The following is a 19,482-nucleotide window of genomic DNA, read 5'->3' as shown; positions in this document are numbered from 1 at the left end:
GGTTTATAGAAGGCCATCTTCTTTCTGTGTTTTCACATGGCAGAAAGGGCAAGGGAGATCTCTGGAGCCTCTTTTATAAAGGCATTAAACCATTCATGAGTGTACTACCTTCATGACCTAATAATCTCCCAAAGGTGATTCCAAATGGGGATTAGGTTACAGTATATGAATATTGGGAGGGGGGACATTCAGTCTGTGTCAGCTAATGTCACTTAAAATTTCTTTTTTGTCTGAATTTAAAGTCAAAATTTTTTGTGTAAGTATAATTTTTTTCTGGAGAAGTTCTATGGATTTAATGAGAATTTTAAAGGAATTTATTTTCCTCTTCCAAACTCTATTCTGAACTATCATTGATCTAGGCTATTTTGCAGAGATCAATAGGAGCTAAAAAGTGACTTGCTTGGGGTTAGAGAATAAACTGGTAGTGAAATCTGAACTACAAATAAGGTTCTCTGAACCCTACTCAGCATTTACAGTTAGCGAAAGTATATTTGGTTTTGCTTCCTCAGGCAGCATGGATAATAGAATCAGTTGGTATTATTATCTATCTGTTCAAGTAATTATAATGCTTTTAAAATGTTTTAATAAGTCCTATAAAGCTTTATTTTAGTTTTTAAATGAACTAGTTTTTTGTTGCTGTTGGTTGTGTACCTTTTAGAGGATCATTATTCCAGTAATTATTCGAACATTCTTTTCAAGGATGTAGATTAAGTAATCCATTTGGACCCAAAGCTGCCCTTACTTTGTACAATTGTGCAGGGAGTGGGTTAAGGGAAAAGCAGATGTTGAAATCTAGCCCATGGTTTGCCAACTGTGTACCCTGGCATAGGGCTGCATTTGCCTGAACAAAGGGTCTTTTCTCATCAAAGACATCGTACGGACTAGCAGAATTGTACTTAACAAAATCATGCTTAGATAAAATGTTATAAAGTGTTTTGTTATTCTATTAACTTGATTTTCAGATTATTTGTTAGAAAAATAGAGTGTATTTAATTTAGGCAACTATCTGCTAGGTGGGTTAATTGGCAGCTTAATCATATGGATTATATATTATATTATATATAGGACATATTTTTTTGTAAACTAAAATTTTAGAATATAGAAATATTTTACATATTTGACTGTTTTCTGAGTCAAATCACATATACCATATTTTAGTAGGCTTGGCAGTAATTACTATTGTAGTAGTCCTCCCTTATCCAGAGGGATACATTCCAAGACCCTCAGGGGATGCCTGAAACTGTGGATAATTCCAAACCCTGTATATTCTGTGCTTTTTCTTATACATACATAGATACATACATACCTATGCTAGAATTTAATTTATTAATTAGACACAGTAAGAGATTAACACAATAATAAAAATAGAATTAATAACAATATACTGCAGTAAAAGTTATATGAATGTGATTTCTCTCAAAATCTCATTGTACAGTATTCCTCCTCCTTCTTGTGATGACATGAGATGATAAAATGTCTACATGATGAGATAAAGTGAGGTGAAATTACGTAGGCATTGTGCCATAGCATTAAGCTACTATTGATCTCTGACTATAGTCAACTGCTTTCAGACTGTGGTTGAGCATAGGTAATTGAAACTGCAGAAAGCAAAACCATGCATAAGGGGAGACTACTGTATTCCATTTTTAGAAGAGGAAACTCAGAGATATTAAATAACTTGACCAGATTTGAGGAGTTATAAGATGTACCCTGGTTGGACTGGATAGCCCAGGATCCTCTCTATTTTTTGGTGGGGCTAAAATGACTAAAAGCGTACTTGCAAATGTGATCTCCCCGTTTATTGTTTCTTTTCAAGGATCATCAATTTTTTAAAAAGATTTTATTTATTTATTTGAACAGAGAGAGACACAGCGAGAGAGGGAACCCAAGCAGGGGGAGTGGGAGAGGGAGAAGCAGGCTTCCCGCCGAGCAGGGAGCCCGATGCGGGACTCGATTCCAGGACCCTGGGATCATGACCTGAGCCAAAGGCAGACGCTTAACGACTGAGCCACCCAGGCGCCCCAAGGATCATCAATTTTTAAAGTTTATAGAAACTTCACTTAGTCTTTTCTATGCATAGTGCCAAGAACTCTTTCTGTTAAAAGTACTCACTCTTTAAGTATTAAGGATATTAAATATATAAACAGTAACTATAATTGCATTCTATATGTACTTGAATAAATTGAATAAATTTGTTGCATATATCATAATATAATGTAATATAGAAGGTGCAGACTTGATAAAAATACTGTATTTTTTAATCTAAGGCTTCTAAAGAATTTGTTTATTTAAAAAATTGAGATATAATTTACATTATATTAATTTCAAAGCTGAAATATGTTAGCACATAGTTGATACATAATATCTCTAACTAATTCAACATAATAAATGCAATATAAAAGGGGAATTATGACATAGTAATTGAGAATATGGTGTTAGAAAACAGGAAGGATTTCTATTTAGAAATAATATGTATAAAGACAAAGACCCGAGGGAACAGAGGCTATTCAGAGAAATTCAAGTGCTTGAGTATGATAGGATTTTTGGATTAAGGAGAAGAGTAGTAGGAATCCTAAGAGAGGCCAAGTATGGACGGCATTAATAGTTTGTATTTTGAGTAAGAAATGGGGATTTATTGAAGAATATTAAGAATGATCCATTTGGTATTTTTTGTTAAGATTTCTGTGCCAGCTTTATGAAAGATGAATTTTGGGGTACAGATTGGATTTTGCAATCAGGAAGAACAATTAGAGGGTTTTTGGAATAATTTAACTCAGTGATAAAGTAGTTAATTATAAGTTATATGAACTTATTAAGATGGAATTGTAAGTAGTACTTCTTGTAATCTAAATTTTAGTGTTGCCAAATGGGAAGATTTAATTTTATAAAAATACTGATCTTTTCAAATTAATATAACAAATGTAATACATTTAGTCAGAATTTAAAAAGACTTTTTTTTAAATAAGGGAGACATAATTTGAAGATTATATAGAAATCATTTAGGAGCCTTTTTAAAAAGAAATAATAGCTCTTTAATCACTTGTCCAATTCCTTTTGAAATTATTGGTGCATCTATTTTAATATAGATTCGTCCATTTTTTTTTTTTTTAAAGATTTTATTTATTTACTTGACAGAGAGAGACACAGCGAGAGAGGGAACACAAGCAGGGGGAGTGGGAGAGGGAGAGGCAGGCTTCCCGCAGAGCAGGGAGCCCGACGCGGGGCTCGATCCCAGGACCCTGGGACCATGACCTGAGCCGAAGGCAGACGCTTAACCAAATGAGCCACCCAGGTGCCCCTAGATTCGTCCATTTTTAATGGTTTTTTCAAAGTCATTGGTTAGAAGTTTACATTATGCTATTTTAGAATTTATTTTGTTTTCTTTTTTCTGTATCTCTTTTTCCATTTATTTTTCATTTATAGAAGTATTTGTTTTTTGTTTGTTTTCCTCTCAATCAGGTTTGTCAGGGGATTGTGTATTACTTGGTGCTTTCAACTAACTGATTTTAGATTTCATTTAATTGTTCCATTTTATTTCTTGTTGCTGTTACTGTTTTCTATTTAATTACTTTAATCTTCATCTTTATTAATTTCTTCTCCCCCTTTTCCTTCATTTTTAATTCTTCAGATGTCTGGTGGTTGGTGGAACGGAACGGCTAAGGACTGAATCTTTCTCATGTCATTCCTCATCATTTAATAGTCAAGCCCAAGCATCCTTCCATGGCAGCTTGAATCTAATAGGTCAAAAGTAGAAGCTGCAAGATCTCTTATGATCTGAGCTCAGAAGCCTGAGAACATAATTTCCATTACATTTTATTGGTTAGGAGCCAGCCCAGACTCACAGGGAGGGAAAATAGTCTTGATGAGAGAAGTAGAATATATATATATATGTATGTATGAGTGGGACAAATTATAGGTGGCCATTTTTGGAAATAGTCTGTGATAATCTTTCCTCTGGCCACATGTTAATGTTTCTTCCACAGGCAAAATGTGCTCACCCCTTCCTTCTAAAATCTCATTACACTCTAGTTTTATCTTAAAGTCTAGGGTCTTATTATCTGTACCAGGTCTAGATATGCGTTCTTGACAGAGCTATTCTTGATTTGGAGATCTGCTATCTAAAAAGGGAAGTTACCCTACCCTATCCCTCCCAACACATACTTAACGCATACTATTGAGAAAAGGATAGGATAATTGCAATAGACACTCGTACTCAAATAGGGGGAAAACAGAAGACAATCCTGAAATCTAACTAGACACGAGTCACCGGTTCTCCTGACTTTCAGGGTGGGGTAGGTACTTTGATTGAGGTCTAGTTTTGCTCCCTGGGAATGATTTCCTAATCCAAAATAAAGTGGCCCTTATTTTGCAATGTGGTACATATATTCTACTCTCTGAATCATTCCTTCACCATAAGAAATTGCCCACATTTGCAGCTGAATAGCTCACTCAGCCTGCTTCCTATTCATCTATTATTGGGGACCTAGAGATCTCTTTTCATTTTGAAATATTGCTGTCTTTTTTAGTCTAATATGATGGTGTTTCTCTTAAAAATTTGTTTTCTATGTATGTTACTGTTCATTCTTATACCCCAAGGCTGCAACCATAATTCTTTCTGGGATAGACTTCTTTTTACTTAAAGCATGTCAGGGTTCTACAGGACAATACCTTCAAGATTATTCAAGTTCTTTTGTCTTTGGAGGATCCACAAAGAATATTTAAGTGTTTCTGAGGTCTTAACAGGGAGTCTTGTAGTTACACCCTTGATTTGACTTTGACTCTGTGGCTACATTTTACTGTCAGTACTATGACTTTGATCTTTGCCCTAAAGTAATTTCTTACTTTGAGAATTTCTTTTGTGGGCTGGAGATACTGTCCTGGATTCTCTATATGTCTTCTAATATCTGCTTTAAAATTGAACAGTTCTTTCTTTAGTTTATTTCTCTTGCAATAACTTTATTGCATTCAGTAGTATAAGCCAAATAGTATTTTTAGCATTCTGGCTGGAAATTTCCTTAGCCAGATCCACAAGTTTATTAGGTATGTTTTTAACCCTGCAAGTTACTCTAGGCCTGAGTTTTGTTGATTGTTCTATAACTACATAACAGAGTCCTTACCCTGCTTTTCAGGTTCCAATATCAATTTTCCACACTGGCAAAAGCTAAACCTGTAAAGCTTGTTAGAGACTGTCGGATTGAAAGATTTCCACCACATTCTTTAAGGAAGTCATAAGGTTAGCCAAAATTCACGAGGAAGAGTGGCATAGAGTGGGAAAAATTGTGGAAATAATCCAACACAGTATTCAATTTTTGTAAATGTTCTAATGACATAAAACAATACACATTTTCTATTGCTACATAAGTTATGTTTTCTTAAATAACAAAGTATTCCAAACCTTGGTGATTTGAAACCACAGATATTCATTATTTCTCTTAGTGACTGGTTAAGTGTTCTCTATGGGAAGGCTTGGCTTGGGTTGGATGATCTTAGATAGCTTTATTCATATATATGAAGTCCCAGCTGGGACATCTATGACAGATGGGACCTCTTTCTAGTCTCTTATCCTCTAGGAGGCTAGCCCAGGGTATTTTACAGAAGGATTCCCAGCAGCAAGAGCAAAAGAATCCTGGAAGATGTCTTGAGGCCTAATAAGCTCAGACCTCAGATACTGCCATTTTCATTGTATCCTATTGGCCAAAGCAAGTCACAGGGCAGTCCAGTTTTGAGGAGTTGAAGAAATGGACTCCACATTTGAGGGGAGCTACTGTAAAGAATTTATGGCCATTTTAGTCTACCATAAGTGGAGACTTCTCTTTCTTTCTCTCCCTTCCCTTTCTCTCTTTATGTAAAATTCAATTAAATCTAGATTTGCTTTATTTAACTCTATTTTTATTAGTAAATAGGCTAGGCTGCTATATAGAGAGACCCTGTACAATTCAATAGCTTAAACATGACAGAATATTATTTTTCTCTCCTGGAAAATTTGGGTAGAGAGTTTCAGGTAGGTATAGTAGTTTGATGTTATTTGGGACCCAGTCTTCTTACTTCTTACCTTTATTTCTCATTGAAGTATAGAAATTTTTACCAGATCTTAATTATTTTTATTTAATCAACTAAGTTTTATTTTCCTACTTATTTTATTATTATCTTTTTTCTTTTACCCTTATGAAACTAATATTTGAATATTATGATTCCTAGATCTAATTTTTAAGTTTTCTATATTTTTGGTCTTGGCTTCTATTTATGTGTTTGCTCTGTACTATGAAATATTTATTCCATTTACTAGACAATAGTTCTAAACCTATTCTCAAAAATAGCCTTTCTCCTTTCCACTTCCTCTTGACTTTTTTAAATTGTTTTTTATTTTAATTCTGATATAGTTATTATACAGCCTCATATTAGTTTCACAATATAGTGATTCAACAATTCCATATATTATTCAGTGCTCATCATGATAAGTGTACTCTTTAAAACCCCATCACCTCTTTCACCCATCCCCTCACACACCTCCCCTCTGGTAACCATCTGTTGGTTCTCTATAGTTATGAGTCTGTTTCTTGGTTTGCCTTTCTCTCTCTTTTTGCCTTTGTTCATTTGTTTTGTTAAATTCCACATATGAGTGAAATCATATGGTATTTGTCATTTTCTGACTGACTTATTATGCTTAGCATTATACTCTCTAGCTCCATCCATATTGTTGGAAATGTAAAGATTCTGTTCTTTCTTATGAACATTGCAAGTAACAATCTATGAAGCTGGTGTCACTTACATCATATATATATGTGTATATATATGACACACACAATGGAATATATGGACACACAATGGAATGTGTATATGTGTGTGTGTATATATATGTATATATACACACACCACATCTTCTACACCCATTCACTTACTGACAGACACTTGAATTGCTTCAGTAATTAGGCTATTGTAAATAATGCTGAAATAAACATAGAGGTGCATGTATCCCTTTGAATTAAGAGTCTCATGCTCTACCGACTGAGCTAGCTGGGCAGTTATCCCTTTGAATTAGTGTTTTTGTATTTTTTTTGGTAAATACTTAGTAGTGGGATTTACTGGATCCTAAGGTAGTTCAGTTTTTAACTTTTTGGGGAAGCTCCATACTGTTTTCCACTGTGGCTGCTGCAGCTTGCATTCCCACCAACACTGCACCAGGGTTCCTTTTCTTCCCCATCCTCACCAACACCTGTTTTTCTTGTGTTTTGATTTTAGTCATTCTGACAGGTATAAGGGTAGTATCTCAGTGTAGTTTTGATTTGCATTTTCCTGATGATGAGTGATGTTGAGCATCTTTTCATTTTTCAGTTGGTCATCTTGATGTCTTCTTTGGAGAAATATCTGTTCATATCTTCTCATTTTTTAATTGGATTATTTGTTTTTTAGGTGTTGAGTTGTATCAGGTCTCTATTTATTTGGATACTAGCCCTTTATCATATGTCATTTGCAAATATCTCCCATTCCATAGGTTGCCTTTTGGTTTTATTGATTATTTCCTTCACTGTGCAGAAACTTTTTATTGTGATGTAGTCCTGACAGTTTATTTTTGTTTTTATTTCCCTTGCCTCAGGAGACCTATCTAGAAACATTTTGCTGTGGTCAATGTCAGAGAAATTAAAGCCTGAGTTCTCTTCTAGGATTTTTAAGGTCTCAGGTCTCACATTTAAGTTTTTAAACCATTTTGAGTTTATTTTTGTGTATGCTATGAGAAAGTGGTCCAATTCCATTCTTTTGCATGTTGCTTCCCAATTTTCCCAACACCATTTGTTGGAGAGAATGTCTTTTTCCCGTTGCATATTGTTTATTGCTTTGTTGAAGATTAATTGACCTTATAATCATGGAGCCTATTTCTGTGTTTTATATTCTGTTCCATTGATCTATGTGTCTATTTTTGTGCCAGTACCATACTGTTTTGATTACTATGGCTTTGTAATAGAACTTGAAATCTGGAATTGTGATACCGCCAGCTTTGCTTTTCAATTTCAAGATTGCTTTGGCTATTTGAGGTCTTTTGTGGTTCCATATAAATTTTAGGATTGTTCTAGTTCTGTGAAAAATACTATTGGTATTTTGATAGGGATTGCATTAAATCTGTAGATTGCTTTGGATGGTATAGACATTTTATTTTATTTTACTATTATTTTTATTATTATTTTTAAAAGATTTTATTTATTTATTTGTCAAAGAGAGAGCACAAGCAGGGGGTGTGGCAGGCAGAGGGAGAAACAGGGTCCCCACTGAGCAGGGAGCCTGATGTGGAACAGGACCTGAGCCGAAGGCAGATGCTTAACCAACTGAGCCACCCAGCCATCCCAGTATAGACATTTTAACACTATTTATTCTTCCAGTCCATAAGCCTGGAATGTCTTTCCATTTCTGTGTGTCATTGTCAATTTCTTTCATCAATGTTTTATACTTTTCAGAGTATAGGTCCTTCACCTCTTTGGTTAAATTTATCCCTGGGTATCTTATGTTTTTGGTGTAATTGTAAATGGGATTATTTTCTTAATTTCTCTTTCTACTGCTTCATTATTAGTGTATAGAAATTCAACAGATTTTTGTACATTTATTTTGTACCCTACTAAATTCAGTGATCAGTTCTAGTAGGTTTTTTTTGTGGAGTGTTTTGAGTTTTCTATATATGGTATCATGTCATCTGCAAATAGTGAAAATTTGTCCTTCTTTACCAGTTTGATGCCTTTTATTTCTTTTTGTTGTCTGATTCCTTTGGCTAGGATTTCTAGTACAATGCTGAATAAAAGTGATGAAAGTGGACATCCTTGGGCGCCTGGGTGGCTCAGTTGGTTAAGCAACTGCCTTCGGCTCAGGTTGTGATCCCAGGGTCCTGGGATCGAGCCCCGCATCCGTCTCCCTGCTCAGCCAGAAGCCTGCTCTCCCTGTCCCACTCCCCCTGCTTGTGTTCCCTCTCACGCTGTCTCTCTCTCTCTGTCAATTAAATAAATAAATGAAATCTTAAAAAAAAAAAAAAGAAAGAAAGTGGACCTCCCTGTCTTGTTCCTGACCTTAGGGGAAAAGCTCTCAGTTATTCATAATTGAGTATGATGTTGGCTGTGGGTTTTTCATATAAGGCCTTTATTATGTTGAGGTATGTTCTTGTTAAACTACTTTGTTGAGGATTTTTATTATGAATGGATGTTATACCTTGTCAGATACTTTTTCTACATTTGTTGAAATGATCTTATGGTTTTTGTTGATGTCATTCATCATGAAATTATTGAACCAACCTTGCATTGCAGGAATACACTTGATTGTGGTGAATGATGTTTCTAATGTATTGTTGGATATGGTTTACTAGTATTTTGTTGAGGGTTTTTACATTTGTGTTCATCAGAGATATTGGGTAACAATTCTCTTTTTTTGTGGTGTCTATTTGGTTTTGGTATCAGGGTAATGCTTGCCTAATAGAATGATTTTGGAAGCATTCCTTTGTCTTCTATTTTTTGCGGATAGTTTGAGAAAAATAGGTATTAACTTTTCTTTAAATGTTTGGTAGAATTTGCCTGTGAAGTCCTCTGGTCCTGGACTTTTCTTTGTTGGGATTTTTTTGATTACTGATTCAATTTCTTTGCTGGTAATCACTCTGTTCAAATTTTCTATTTCTTCGTGCATCATTTTTGGTAGGTTATATGTTTCTAGGAATTTATCCATTTCTTCCAGATTGTCCAATTTGTTGGTATATAATTTTGCATAATATTCTTTTATAATTTTTTGTATTACTGTGGTGTCATTTGTTATTTCTTCTCTTTCATTTGTGATTTTGTTTTATTAGAGTCCTCTTTTTTTAATGAGTCTGTCTAGAGGTTTACCAATTTTGTCCATCTCTTCAAAGAACCAGCTCTTGGTTTCATTGATCTGTTCTATTGTTTTTTTTTTAAATTCTGTATCGTTTATTTCTGCTGTAATTTTTATTATTCCCTTCCTTCTCTTGGGTTTGGGTTTTGCTTTTTCTTTTTTTTCTATCTCCTTTAGGTGTAAGGTTAGGTTGCTTATTTGAGATTTTTCTTCCTTCTTGAAGTAGGCCTTATTGCTATAAAATTTCCTGTTTGAACTGCCTTTGCTGCATCCCAAAGATTTTGGACTGTTCTGTTTTTGCTTCATTTTTCTCCATGTAGTTTTTGATTTCTTCTTCGATTTCTTGGTTGACCCATTCATTGTCTAGTAGCATGTTATTTAACCTCCATATATTAGTAGTCTTTCCAGGTTTTTCTTGTGGTAGATTTCTAGTTTCATAGCATTGTGGTCAGAAAAGGTACAGGGTACTACTTTGATCTTTTTGAATTTCTTGAAACTTGTTTGTAGTCTCATATGTGGTCTATTCTTTTTTTTTTTTTAAAGGATGTTGCAGTCTTTTTTTTTTTTAATGATTTTATTTATTTATTCATGAGCGACAGAGGTGGGGAGAGAGAGAGAGAGAGAGAGAGAAGCAGAGGGAGAAGCAGGCTCCCAAGGAGCAGGGAGCCCGATGCGGGACTCGATCCCAGGACCCTGGGATCATGACCTGAGCCGAAGGCAGACACTTAACCATCTGAGCCACCCAGGCGCCCTCATATGTGGTCTATTCTGGAGAATGTTCCATATGTACTTGAAAAGAATGTGTAATCTGCTGTTTTCGAATGGAATTTTCTGAATATATCTGTTATTTATCTGGTCTAGTATGTCATTCATTCAAAACCACTGTTTCCTTGTTGATTTTCTGTTTGGATGATCTGTCTATTGATGTAAGTGGGGTGTTAAAGTCCTCTTCTTACTATGGATTAGTTCCTTTATTTTTATAATTAACCATTTTATGTATTTTGGTGATCCCACGTTGGGTGCATAAAATTTACAATTGTATCTTCTTGTTAGATTGTCCACTTTTATTATAATATAGTGTCCTTCTTTGTCTCTCATTACAGTCTTGTTAAAGTCTATTTTGTCTGACATAAGTATTGCTACTCCAGCTTTCTTTTGACATCTATTTGCATGATGTTTCTCCATTCCCTTACTTTCAATCTGCAGGTCACTTCAGGTCTGAAATTAGTTTCTTGTAGGCAGCCTATAGATGAGTCTTGTTTTTTTATCCATTCTGTATCCCTATGTCCTTTGACTGGAGTGTTTAATCCATTTATACTCAAAGTAATTATTGATAGATATATATTTATTGCCATTGTGTTACATGTTTTCTGGTTGTTTCTGTAGTTTTTCTCTGATCCCTTTAGCTCCTGCTATCTTTAATCATTTGCTGGCTTTCTTTAGTGATATACTGGGATTTCTTTTTCTTATTCTTTGCATATCTATTACTGGATTTGGGTTTGGGGGTTACCATTAGGTTCGTATAGAACATTGCATGTAACAATCTGTATGAAGTTGATGGTCACTTAAATTGGAACCCATTCGTTACTCTCTCACTCTCTCCCATTTTAGGTATGTGGTGTCATATTATAAATCCTTTTATTTTGTGAATCCCTTCACTGATATTTGCAGATAGACTTATTTTTACTTTTGTTGTGTTTTGTACTTTTCATATTCTCACTTATGGTCTTTCCTTTCCACTCTAAGAGTCCCCTTTAATATTTCTTGTGGGGACAGTTTAGTGGTCATGAACTCCTTTAGTTTTTATTTGTCTGAGAAACTCTTTATTGCTGTTTCTATTCTGAATTATAGCCTTGCCGAATAGAGTATTATTGGCTGCAGATTTCTCCCTTTCAGCCCTTTGAATTTATCATGGCACTCCTTTCTAGCCTGCAAAGTTTCTGCTGAAAACCAGCTGATATCCTTATGGGGTTTCCCTTGTATGTAATAGTTTTTTCTCTTGCTGCTTAAAAAATTTTCTCTTTATCACTACATTGTGATTAGCAGATGTCTTGGTGTGGACCTCCCTGGGTTGATTTTGTTGGGGGATCTCTGCTTTCTGGATCTGGATATCTGTTTCCTTTCCCAGATTAGGGATGTTTTCAGCTATTATTTCTTTAAATAAATTTTCTGCCCCCTTTTGTCTCTCCTTCTAGGATCCCTATACTGTGAATATTATTATGCTTGATGAAGTCACTGAGTTCCTTAAGTCTGTTCTCATTTTGTATATATATTTTTTTCTCTCACTTACTTTGCTCAAATACTTTCCATTATTCTGTCTTCCAGGTTATTAATTTGTTCTTCTGCTCCCTCTAGCCTGCTATTTATTCCATCATGTGTATTTTTAATTTCAATTATCATATTATTGATCTCTGATTGTTTTCTTTTTAATCTCTTTGTTAAGGATCTCATTGACGTCTTCTATTCTTTTCTCAAGTCCACTGAATATCATTATAATCATTACTTTAAATTCTCTATCAGACATAACACATCTGTTTCACTTAGGTCCCTTGCTATGATTTGTCTTGTTCTTTAATTTGGGACATATTCCTCTGTTTCCTCATTTTGCCTAACTCTCTGTGTCTGTTTCTGTGTGTTAGGAAAGTCAGTTACATCTCTTGCCCTTGAAAGTAGTGGGGCATGCTCTTTTAATAAGGCTGTGTCTGTCTTCTTCCCACAGGGATGCATAGCCACTGCTGAGACTGAGCCAGCCACAGCTGCTCAGGGGAGTGTAGTCTTAATAATATTGACTTGTCCTCCGCAAGAATTCAGGAGATGCAGTGTTGGCATGGTTTGCACTGGTTTTCTGGGGAGGGGACCCACAGTTTTGGGACTGAGGCAGCCTCAGCTGGAGGGGGGAAGGGATGGTGTAGGGAAGTTAGGTAGTGAACGCCAGTGCTTGGCTGGTTCCCACATGTGGCTATGTGATTATGCTGTGGGACGGGGAAGGAAATGGCACCTGCTAGCTCCTTTTTTCCTGGAGAAGTTCCTCAGTGAACTCTGGGATTACTAACTAACTCTCCCTCTTATATGCCCAAATATTTTTGAAACTGCTGCTTCTAAGCTGTATCTTACTAGCAGTTGTGCTTTCTCTTTAAGCCTGGGGACTCAGCTTCCTAATACCCTCCAGGCTCTTTTAGAGCGGAGCCACTGATTTTTGAAAATTCTAGGGTTAAATCCTGCTGGTTGTAAGAACTCATGAAATCTGGCCCCTCTGATTTTCAGAGCCAAATGCTATGGGGATTCATCTTCCCTGTTCAGGGTCTCCAGTGTGATAGTCTATTTCTTACCCCTCTCTGTGCCAACAGACCACCCCCATCCCATGGATGGCACACTATCCATTTAGGTCCCTACAGTGTCTCCACCCTTCCTACCCTCTTCGATGTAGCCTTTTCTCTACATTTAGTTGTGGAGTTTGTTCTGCCAGTCTTTGTGTCTTTTCCTGGGTTATTTGCACTGATGTGTTATCTATTTGTTTTGTGGGATGAGGTGAAGTTAGGATCTTCCTACTCTGCCGTCTTCCCAGGAATTCCAATAGTGTCTTCCCTCTTGACATTTTAAGTTCAAAACTATGTTTAAAAAATAATCTCAGTGGATCTTAATTTATGGCTATAATTGCATCCATCAGAGCTTTCTCAGTTCTGTTTTCTTGTAGTTATTTTCTGTCTGTCCCTTTAGATCTGCCTTAGTGGGAATACCTCTTTGTATCATTCAAATTGGTCTTCCTCTCTGAAGTTACTTAGTCCCAGTAGATGGCTTGTTATATTTCTGTGCCTATTTATGAATGTGAGTTTCCTCAGTACATTATAGTCCTAGATAGAGATCTCTTGAACAGTAGCTAGAAGGCTTTTGTCTTCATTATTACCTTTTTCTGTTTTTATAGATGTTGTATTTGTATTCTCTCAAATTTCAATGAGAATAAAAATATAGATTTAAATCTTTCTTCTGTTTCTTAAGATAACACTTTCAGAAGAGAAACATTTGCTCTATGCTTTGAAGATGATTTTCCATTTTCACTTAAAATTCATATTTTTCTGAAGAGAAGCAGTCATTTAAGTCAATATTTCTCTTGTGTAATTTGGCATTCTCTTCATCTACTTTTAAGATTTTCTCTTTTCACTTGGTTTTCAACATTTCACTCTGATGTGTGTAGGCATGATTTTCTTTATATACATCAACTTGGGGTTTGCTGAGCATCTTGAGTATGTAAATCTTGCCAAATTTGAGAAATTTTCAGCTACTTTTTCAACCATTTTTTCTATCACTTTCTCTCTTTTCCTTATAAGAAAGCAATTACAAGTTAGATATTTGATAGTATTCCAAATGTTCCTCAGTCCCTCTTCATTTTTAAATATTTGTTCTTATGTCTTTAGATAGGTATTTTCTACTGATGTGTCTTCAAATGGTCTGACTCTTTCCACTGTTCTATCCAATTTGTACCTATGCTCATCCTTTAAATTTTTAAAATTCAGGTACTGTATTTTTCTCTACTGTAATTTACATTGGCTGTTTTTTATAGGTCATAGTAATCTGCTGGAATTTTTATTATTTCCTTCATTATGAACATATTTGCCCTTACTTTGGGTATTGTTATAATAGCTGCTTTAAAATTCTTGTACACTAATTTTAAAATCAAATCTATCTTGAGATCACTCTCTGTAGATTGTTTTTTATCATATGAGTAAGTCTCATTTTGCTGTTTCTTTAAGTGTCAAGTAATTCTAAATTGTATTCTGAATATTGGGAATATCATGTTTTTCAAACTCTGGATTCTGCTATATTCTTCTGGTATGGTTTATTTTTGTTTGTTTTGCATTAATATACTTAACATTATTGGATGCAAAATGAAAATTCTGTGTTTAGGCAGCAGCTCAAATTGCATATCGGTTCTTTTAGGTTTTGGTAGGCTGCTTAGTCTTCCCTATGTGTATGTGGTTCAGGGCTTGTGGGGGGCAGTTGGGAAGGGTTTATACAGAGTTTGAGTCTCCTTCTCTCATTCTCTCTTTGTGTGACTGCCCCTAAGTTTTTCAGTGGTTATGACTGCCCTGATTTCCTTCCTCTGGTTTGTAAGGTGTAAAAACTCATTTTTTTTTTAAATCAGCTATTAGATGCCCTGTCTGGCCCAGGTAGGGCTTGCCCTCAGACTAGAAGCCAGGAAACAAGAATCTTACCTAGGACTCTTTCTTCTTCCAAGCATCACCTTCTCTCAAGAATCTACCTATTCTTGGTTGCTATCCAGTGTTGATATTTATATTTTGTTCCGAGTTTGTAGTTTTTATGTGTGGCAGGGTCTGTCCTGTAGGAACTTGCCCTGCTATACCAGAAACAGAGCTGGGATTTTAGATATGATTCCTCAAACTGTCTCTGATCTGATGGAGAATTGCTGAGACATTTCATGTGTAACAGAATCCATTCATTCTCACAAAGTCAAAACTATATTTATTTTTCACTAAGAGTAGAGTTGCTTCTTTTCATAAAATTTGAAATGTTTGGATTTAAATATTTCAGGCCTAGAAAAAAGGAAAAATGAAATATTTAACTTACTGTAGTAATAATTTATCAGATTCAAGTCAGTTTTCCTGTAGAAAATCAATAGGATGATACAGCTGCAGAAATTATCCACCATTATTCCTGAGAAAAGTGCAAGTAATGTGTGTGCTTCAGTCATCATCTTGGCTATCTGTGTATTTTAGAAAGATAATAATTGTAACAATAAATTCATAGAAACAGAAATACTAAAATGAATGCATTTCCCCCCTTATATTATATCGTAGAAAGTAGCACATGCTCTGGAAATTGAGAACAAAGTCCTTCAGGAACAACTGAAACAGGCTCTCCAGGTAAATTACATTATGTTCTTTTAAAATTGTTAACAAGTGAAAGAAATATCTGTAAACAACTTTTAAATGAATAATTTTGACCTTGAAAACTAATAGGTTTATGTATTGTACTATTTTTCCAGATTTAAAGTACTTTCATTTTATGTACTAGGAATATATTAATAAAATTTAATATTCATTCTTATTCAAAACAACTAGAAAGAAAAGTAAATTTCCTTAATCAAATAAAATAAATCTATTTCAAACTGAGACACTGTTATGTGGACAATAATGCAGGCATTCCAGCTCAATTCAATTAAACTAGGATATTGGTTTTTACTACTCTTTATGAAATTCTTGTTAAGTGATTAAGGAAATGAAAAAAGCTACAAACATTTTCATAAGTGGATAGACAAAAGTATAATTATTTTTATATCACTTTTCCTTTGAAAAAATGCAAGATAATACACAAATGTATTAATGATATAAGTCCAAAATGTGGCTGAAGACAAAATAGATATAAAAAAACAATGGAAGGAGCTGGGAAAATGGCAGAATAGGAGGACCCTAAGCACAGCTCATCCTACAGATATAGCTAGATAACACTCATATCAGCATAAATAACCCAGAAAACAACCTGAAGGCTGGCAGAACAAACTCTGCAATTAAAGGTAGAGAAGAGGCCACATTGAAGAGGGTAGGCAGGGTGAGGACATGATGGGGAGCTAAACATGCATGTGGGACTGTCCCCAGGAGGAAGGGACACTGTGAGTAAAAAGAGGGAAGAGAAGCAGACTGTTACACTGGGGAGCCTACAGGGAGAAGATGAATCTCCATAACATCTGACTTTGAAAACAAGAGTCTCCAAATTTTGTGAGTTCTTACAAGTAGCAGGACTTAACGCCTGGAATTTTCAAAATGAGCAGGCTGTCTCTGAGAGAGCCCTGAGGGTATTAGGAAGTGGAGTCCTGTCTTTAATGAGACAGCACAATAAACAACTTATGGAGGTACAGCATAGTAGCAGCAGTTTGAAAAATGCTTGGAGTATATGGGAGGGAGAGTTATTTACTCATCTCAGAGTGGTGAGAATCAAAGGGAAACCCCTCTAGGAACAAAGGAAGTGTTAGGTGTCTTCACTCTTCCCTACCTTCCAGCATAAACATAAGGCCATCTCTAGGAACCAGCATGACGCCAACATTCAGTACATTACACTAAGCCCCACCCTCTCACCCTTCAGTAGACCCAAACTTCCCATTTGCCTCAGTTCCAGTGCTGTGGGTCCTTTCCCCAGAAGACCCATGCCAACTTCGCCAATACCTCCTCTCTTGTTTTCTACTCATTTTGGTCCTCTTGGTCCTGGCAGTGGTGGCAGGCCCTATGGAAGCCCAACCTGCAACCTTGTTAAAATTGTGTGCCCTAACCATGCAGCACTGGTCCACTGCCACAGAAGCAGTGGCAGGTCTCATTTCACTAATAGACTGGTGTGTACCTTGTAAAATGTGCTCCACCACAGCCAGGGACCAAATACTGTCAACAATAGGCAGAGAGTTCTGCAGATGACTGAAGGTTGATAGATAAAGATGTTATATATATATAACATGTATGTTATATATATATGTTATATGTGTTGTGTTACATATATGACTATATATGTTATGTATATATAATGCAATATTATTCAGCAATAAAAAGGAACAAAATCTTTCCATTTGCAACAATATGGATGCAGCTAGAGAGTATAATGGTAAGCAAAGTAAGCCAGTCAGAGAAAGACAGTTACTATATGATTTCACTCATATGTGGAATTTAAGAAACAAAACAAACAGGGACGTCTGGGTAGCTCAGTCGGTTAAGCATTAGCCTTCGGCTCAGGTCATCATCCTGGGACCCTGGAATCAGTCCCATGTCGGGCTCCCTACTCAGCAGTGAGCCTGCTTCTCCTTCTGCCTCTCCCCTCTGCTCGTGCTCTCTCTCTCAAATAAATCTTTAAAAAAAGAAAAAACAAACAAAGGAAAAAGAAGAGAGAGAGACAAACCAAGAAACAGACTCTTAACTTCAGAGAGCAAACAGATGGTTACCAGAGGGGAGGTGGTTGGGAAGGTGTGTGAAATAGTGGAAGGGGATTAAGAGTGCACTTATCTTGATGAGCACTGAGTAATATATGGCAAATCACCATTTTGTACACCTGAAACTAATACAACACTGCACATTAACTACACAGGAGTTAAAATTTAAAGAAAGGAAAAGGAAAAAAGCAATAGGTTTCCTTTTTATACAAAACAACCATTTAGAAACCATAATGGAGATGATTCTATTTATTTACTTATTTTATTTTGCTTATTTTATTTAAATTCATTTAGTTAACATATAGTGTACCATTAATTTCAGATGTAGAGTTCAATTATTCATCTGTTGCATATAACACCCAGTGCTCATTACATCAAGTGCCCTCCTTAACACCCATCACCCAGTTACCCCATCCCCCACCCACCTCCCCTCCAGCAACCCTCAGTTTTTTCCCCATAGTTAAGAGTCTCTTATGGTTTGTCTCTGTCTCTAATTTCATCTTACTTCATTTTTCCCTCCCTTCCTCTATGATCCTGTTTTGTTTCTTAAATTCCACATATGAGTGAAACCATATGATAATTGTCTTTCTCTGATTGACTTATTTCACTTAGCATAATACCCTCCAGTGCCATCCATGTCATGTAAATGGTATGATTTTATCCTTTTTGATGGCTGGGTAATATTCCATCGTATGTATGTATGTGTATATGTGTATATATATACATATATATACACCACATATTCTTGTCCATTCATCTGTCAACGGACATCTGGGCTCTTTCCATAGTTTGGATTGTGGACATTGTTGCTATAAACATTGGGGTGCAGGTGCCCCTTCAGATCACTACATTTGTATCCTTTGGGTAAATACCCAGTAGTGCAATTGCGGGGTTGTAGGGTAACTCTGTTTTTAACTTTTTGAGGAAACTCCCTACTGTTTCCCAGAGTGGCTGTACCAGCTTGCATTCCCACCAACACTGTAAGACAGTTCGCCTTTCTCTGTATCCTCACTAACATTTCTTGTTTCCTGACTTGTTAATTTTTGCCATTCTAGCTGGTGCGAGGTGGTATCTCATTGTGGGTTTGATTTGTATTTCCCTGATGCCAAGTGATGTTGAGCATTTTTTCATGTGTAGAGATGATTCTATTTATAATACCTGAGTAGCATATTTAAAACATACAGAGTTTTTTTTTAAATGAAGTAAAACATACTTTACTGAGGGATATAGATGAATAGTGAAGAAATAGAAATTTATATTTTTGGTTTTGAAGGTTCAATATTATAAATATTTCAATCTTCTGCTTTTTTCCAAATTGATATATAGATTTAAAGCAATTTATTTCTGGATGTAAATTGAATTATTTTTTAATTTAACAGAATTATTACAGAATATATTGAGATAAGAAACTGGTGACTATACAAAAGAATAATAAGGATTTGGTCATTCAAAAATCAATACGTAATGTAACATACTCTAATAACTAACGCAATGTGGTTCTGGATTTGGTTCTGAATAAAAAATCCAGAAACAGGTTCAAAGGAATGTAATAATTTAGTATATTGTAGTTTTAGTTATTGAAACTTTTTTATAGAAAGACAAAATAGTCACAAAAAGTAAACTACTATGAAAAACTAGTTCTCATGTAATAGTTTGTGACATACATCAAAATAAGTTGCAGCTTGATTTAAGATCCAAAATTAATAAATGAAGTATGATGT

The 19,482-nt window shown here is 35.4% G+C and overlaps 1 protein-coding gene across 15 annotated transcripts in view; it reads left to right on the top strand.

Annotated features, from left to right (window-relative positions):
- The window catches only part of CCDC7 (coiled-coil domain containing 7), a 481,360-nt gene that overhangs the window by 144,116 nt on the left and 317,762 nt on the right, over positions 1-19,482 (top strand). For all 15 annotated transcript variants that reach the window (XM_035729112.1, XM_035729118.1, XM_035729115.1 and 12 more), the window contains one exon: positions 15,651-15,716. In XM_035729112.1, the coding sequence (XP_035585005.1) occupies positions 15,651-15,716 (66 nt within the window). The remainder of the gene's footprint in view (positions 1-15,650; positions 15,717-19,482) is intronic.

The sequence above is a fragment of the Zalophus californianus genome, chromosome 9 (genome assembly GCF_009762305.2).
Source record: "Zalophus californianus isolate mZalCal1 chromosome 9, mZalCal1.pri.v2, whole genome shotgun sequence".
Taxonomy (NCBI): domain Eukaryota; kingdom Metazoa; phylum Chordata; class Mammalia; order Carnivora; family Otariidae; genus Zalophus; species Zalophus californianus.
This window is presented reverse-complemented; position numbering and strand designations above follow the sequence as displayed.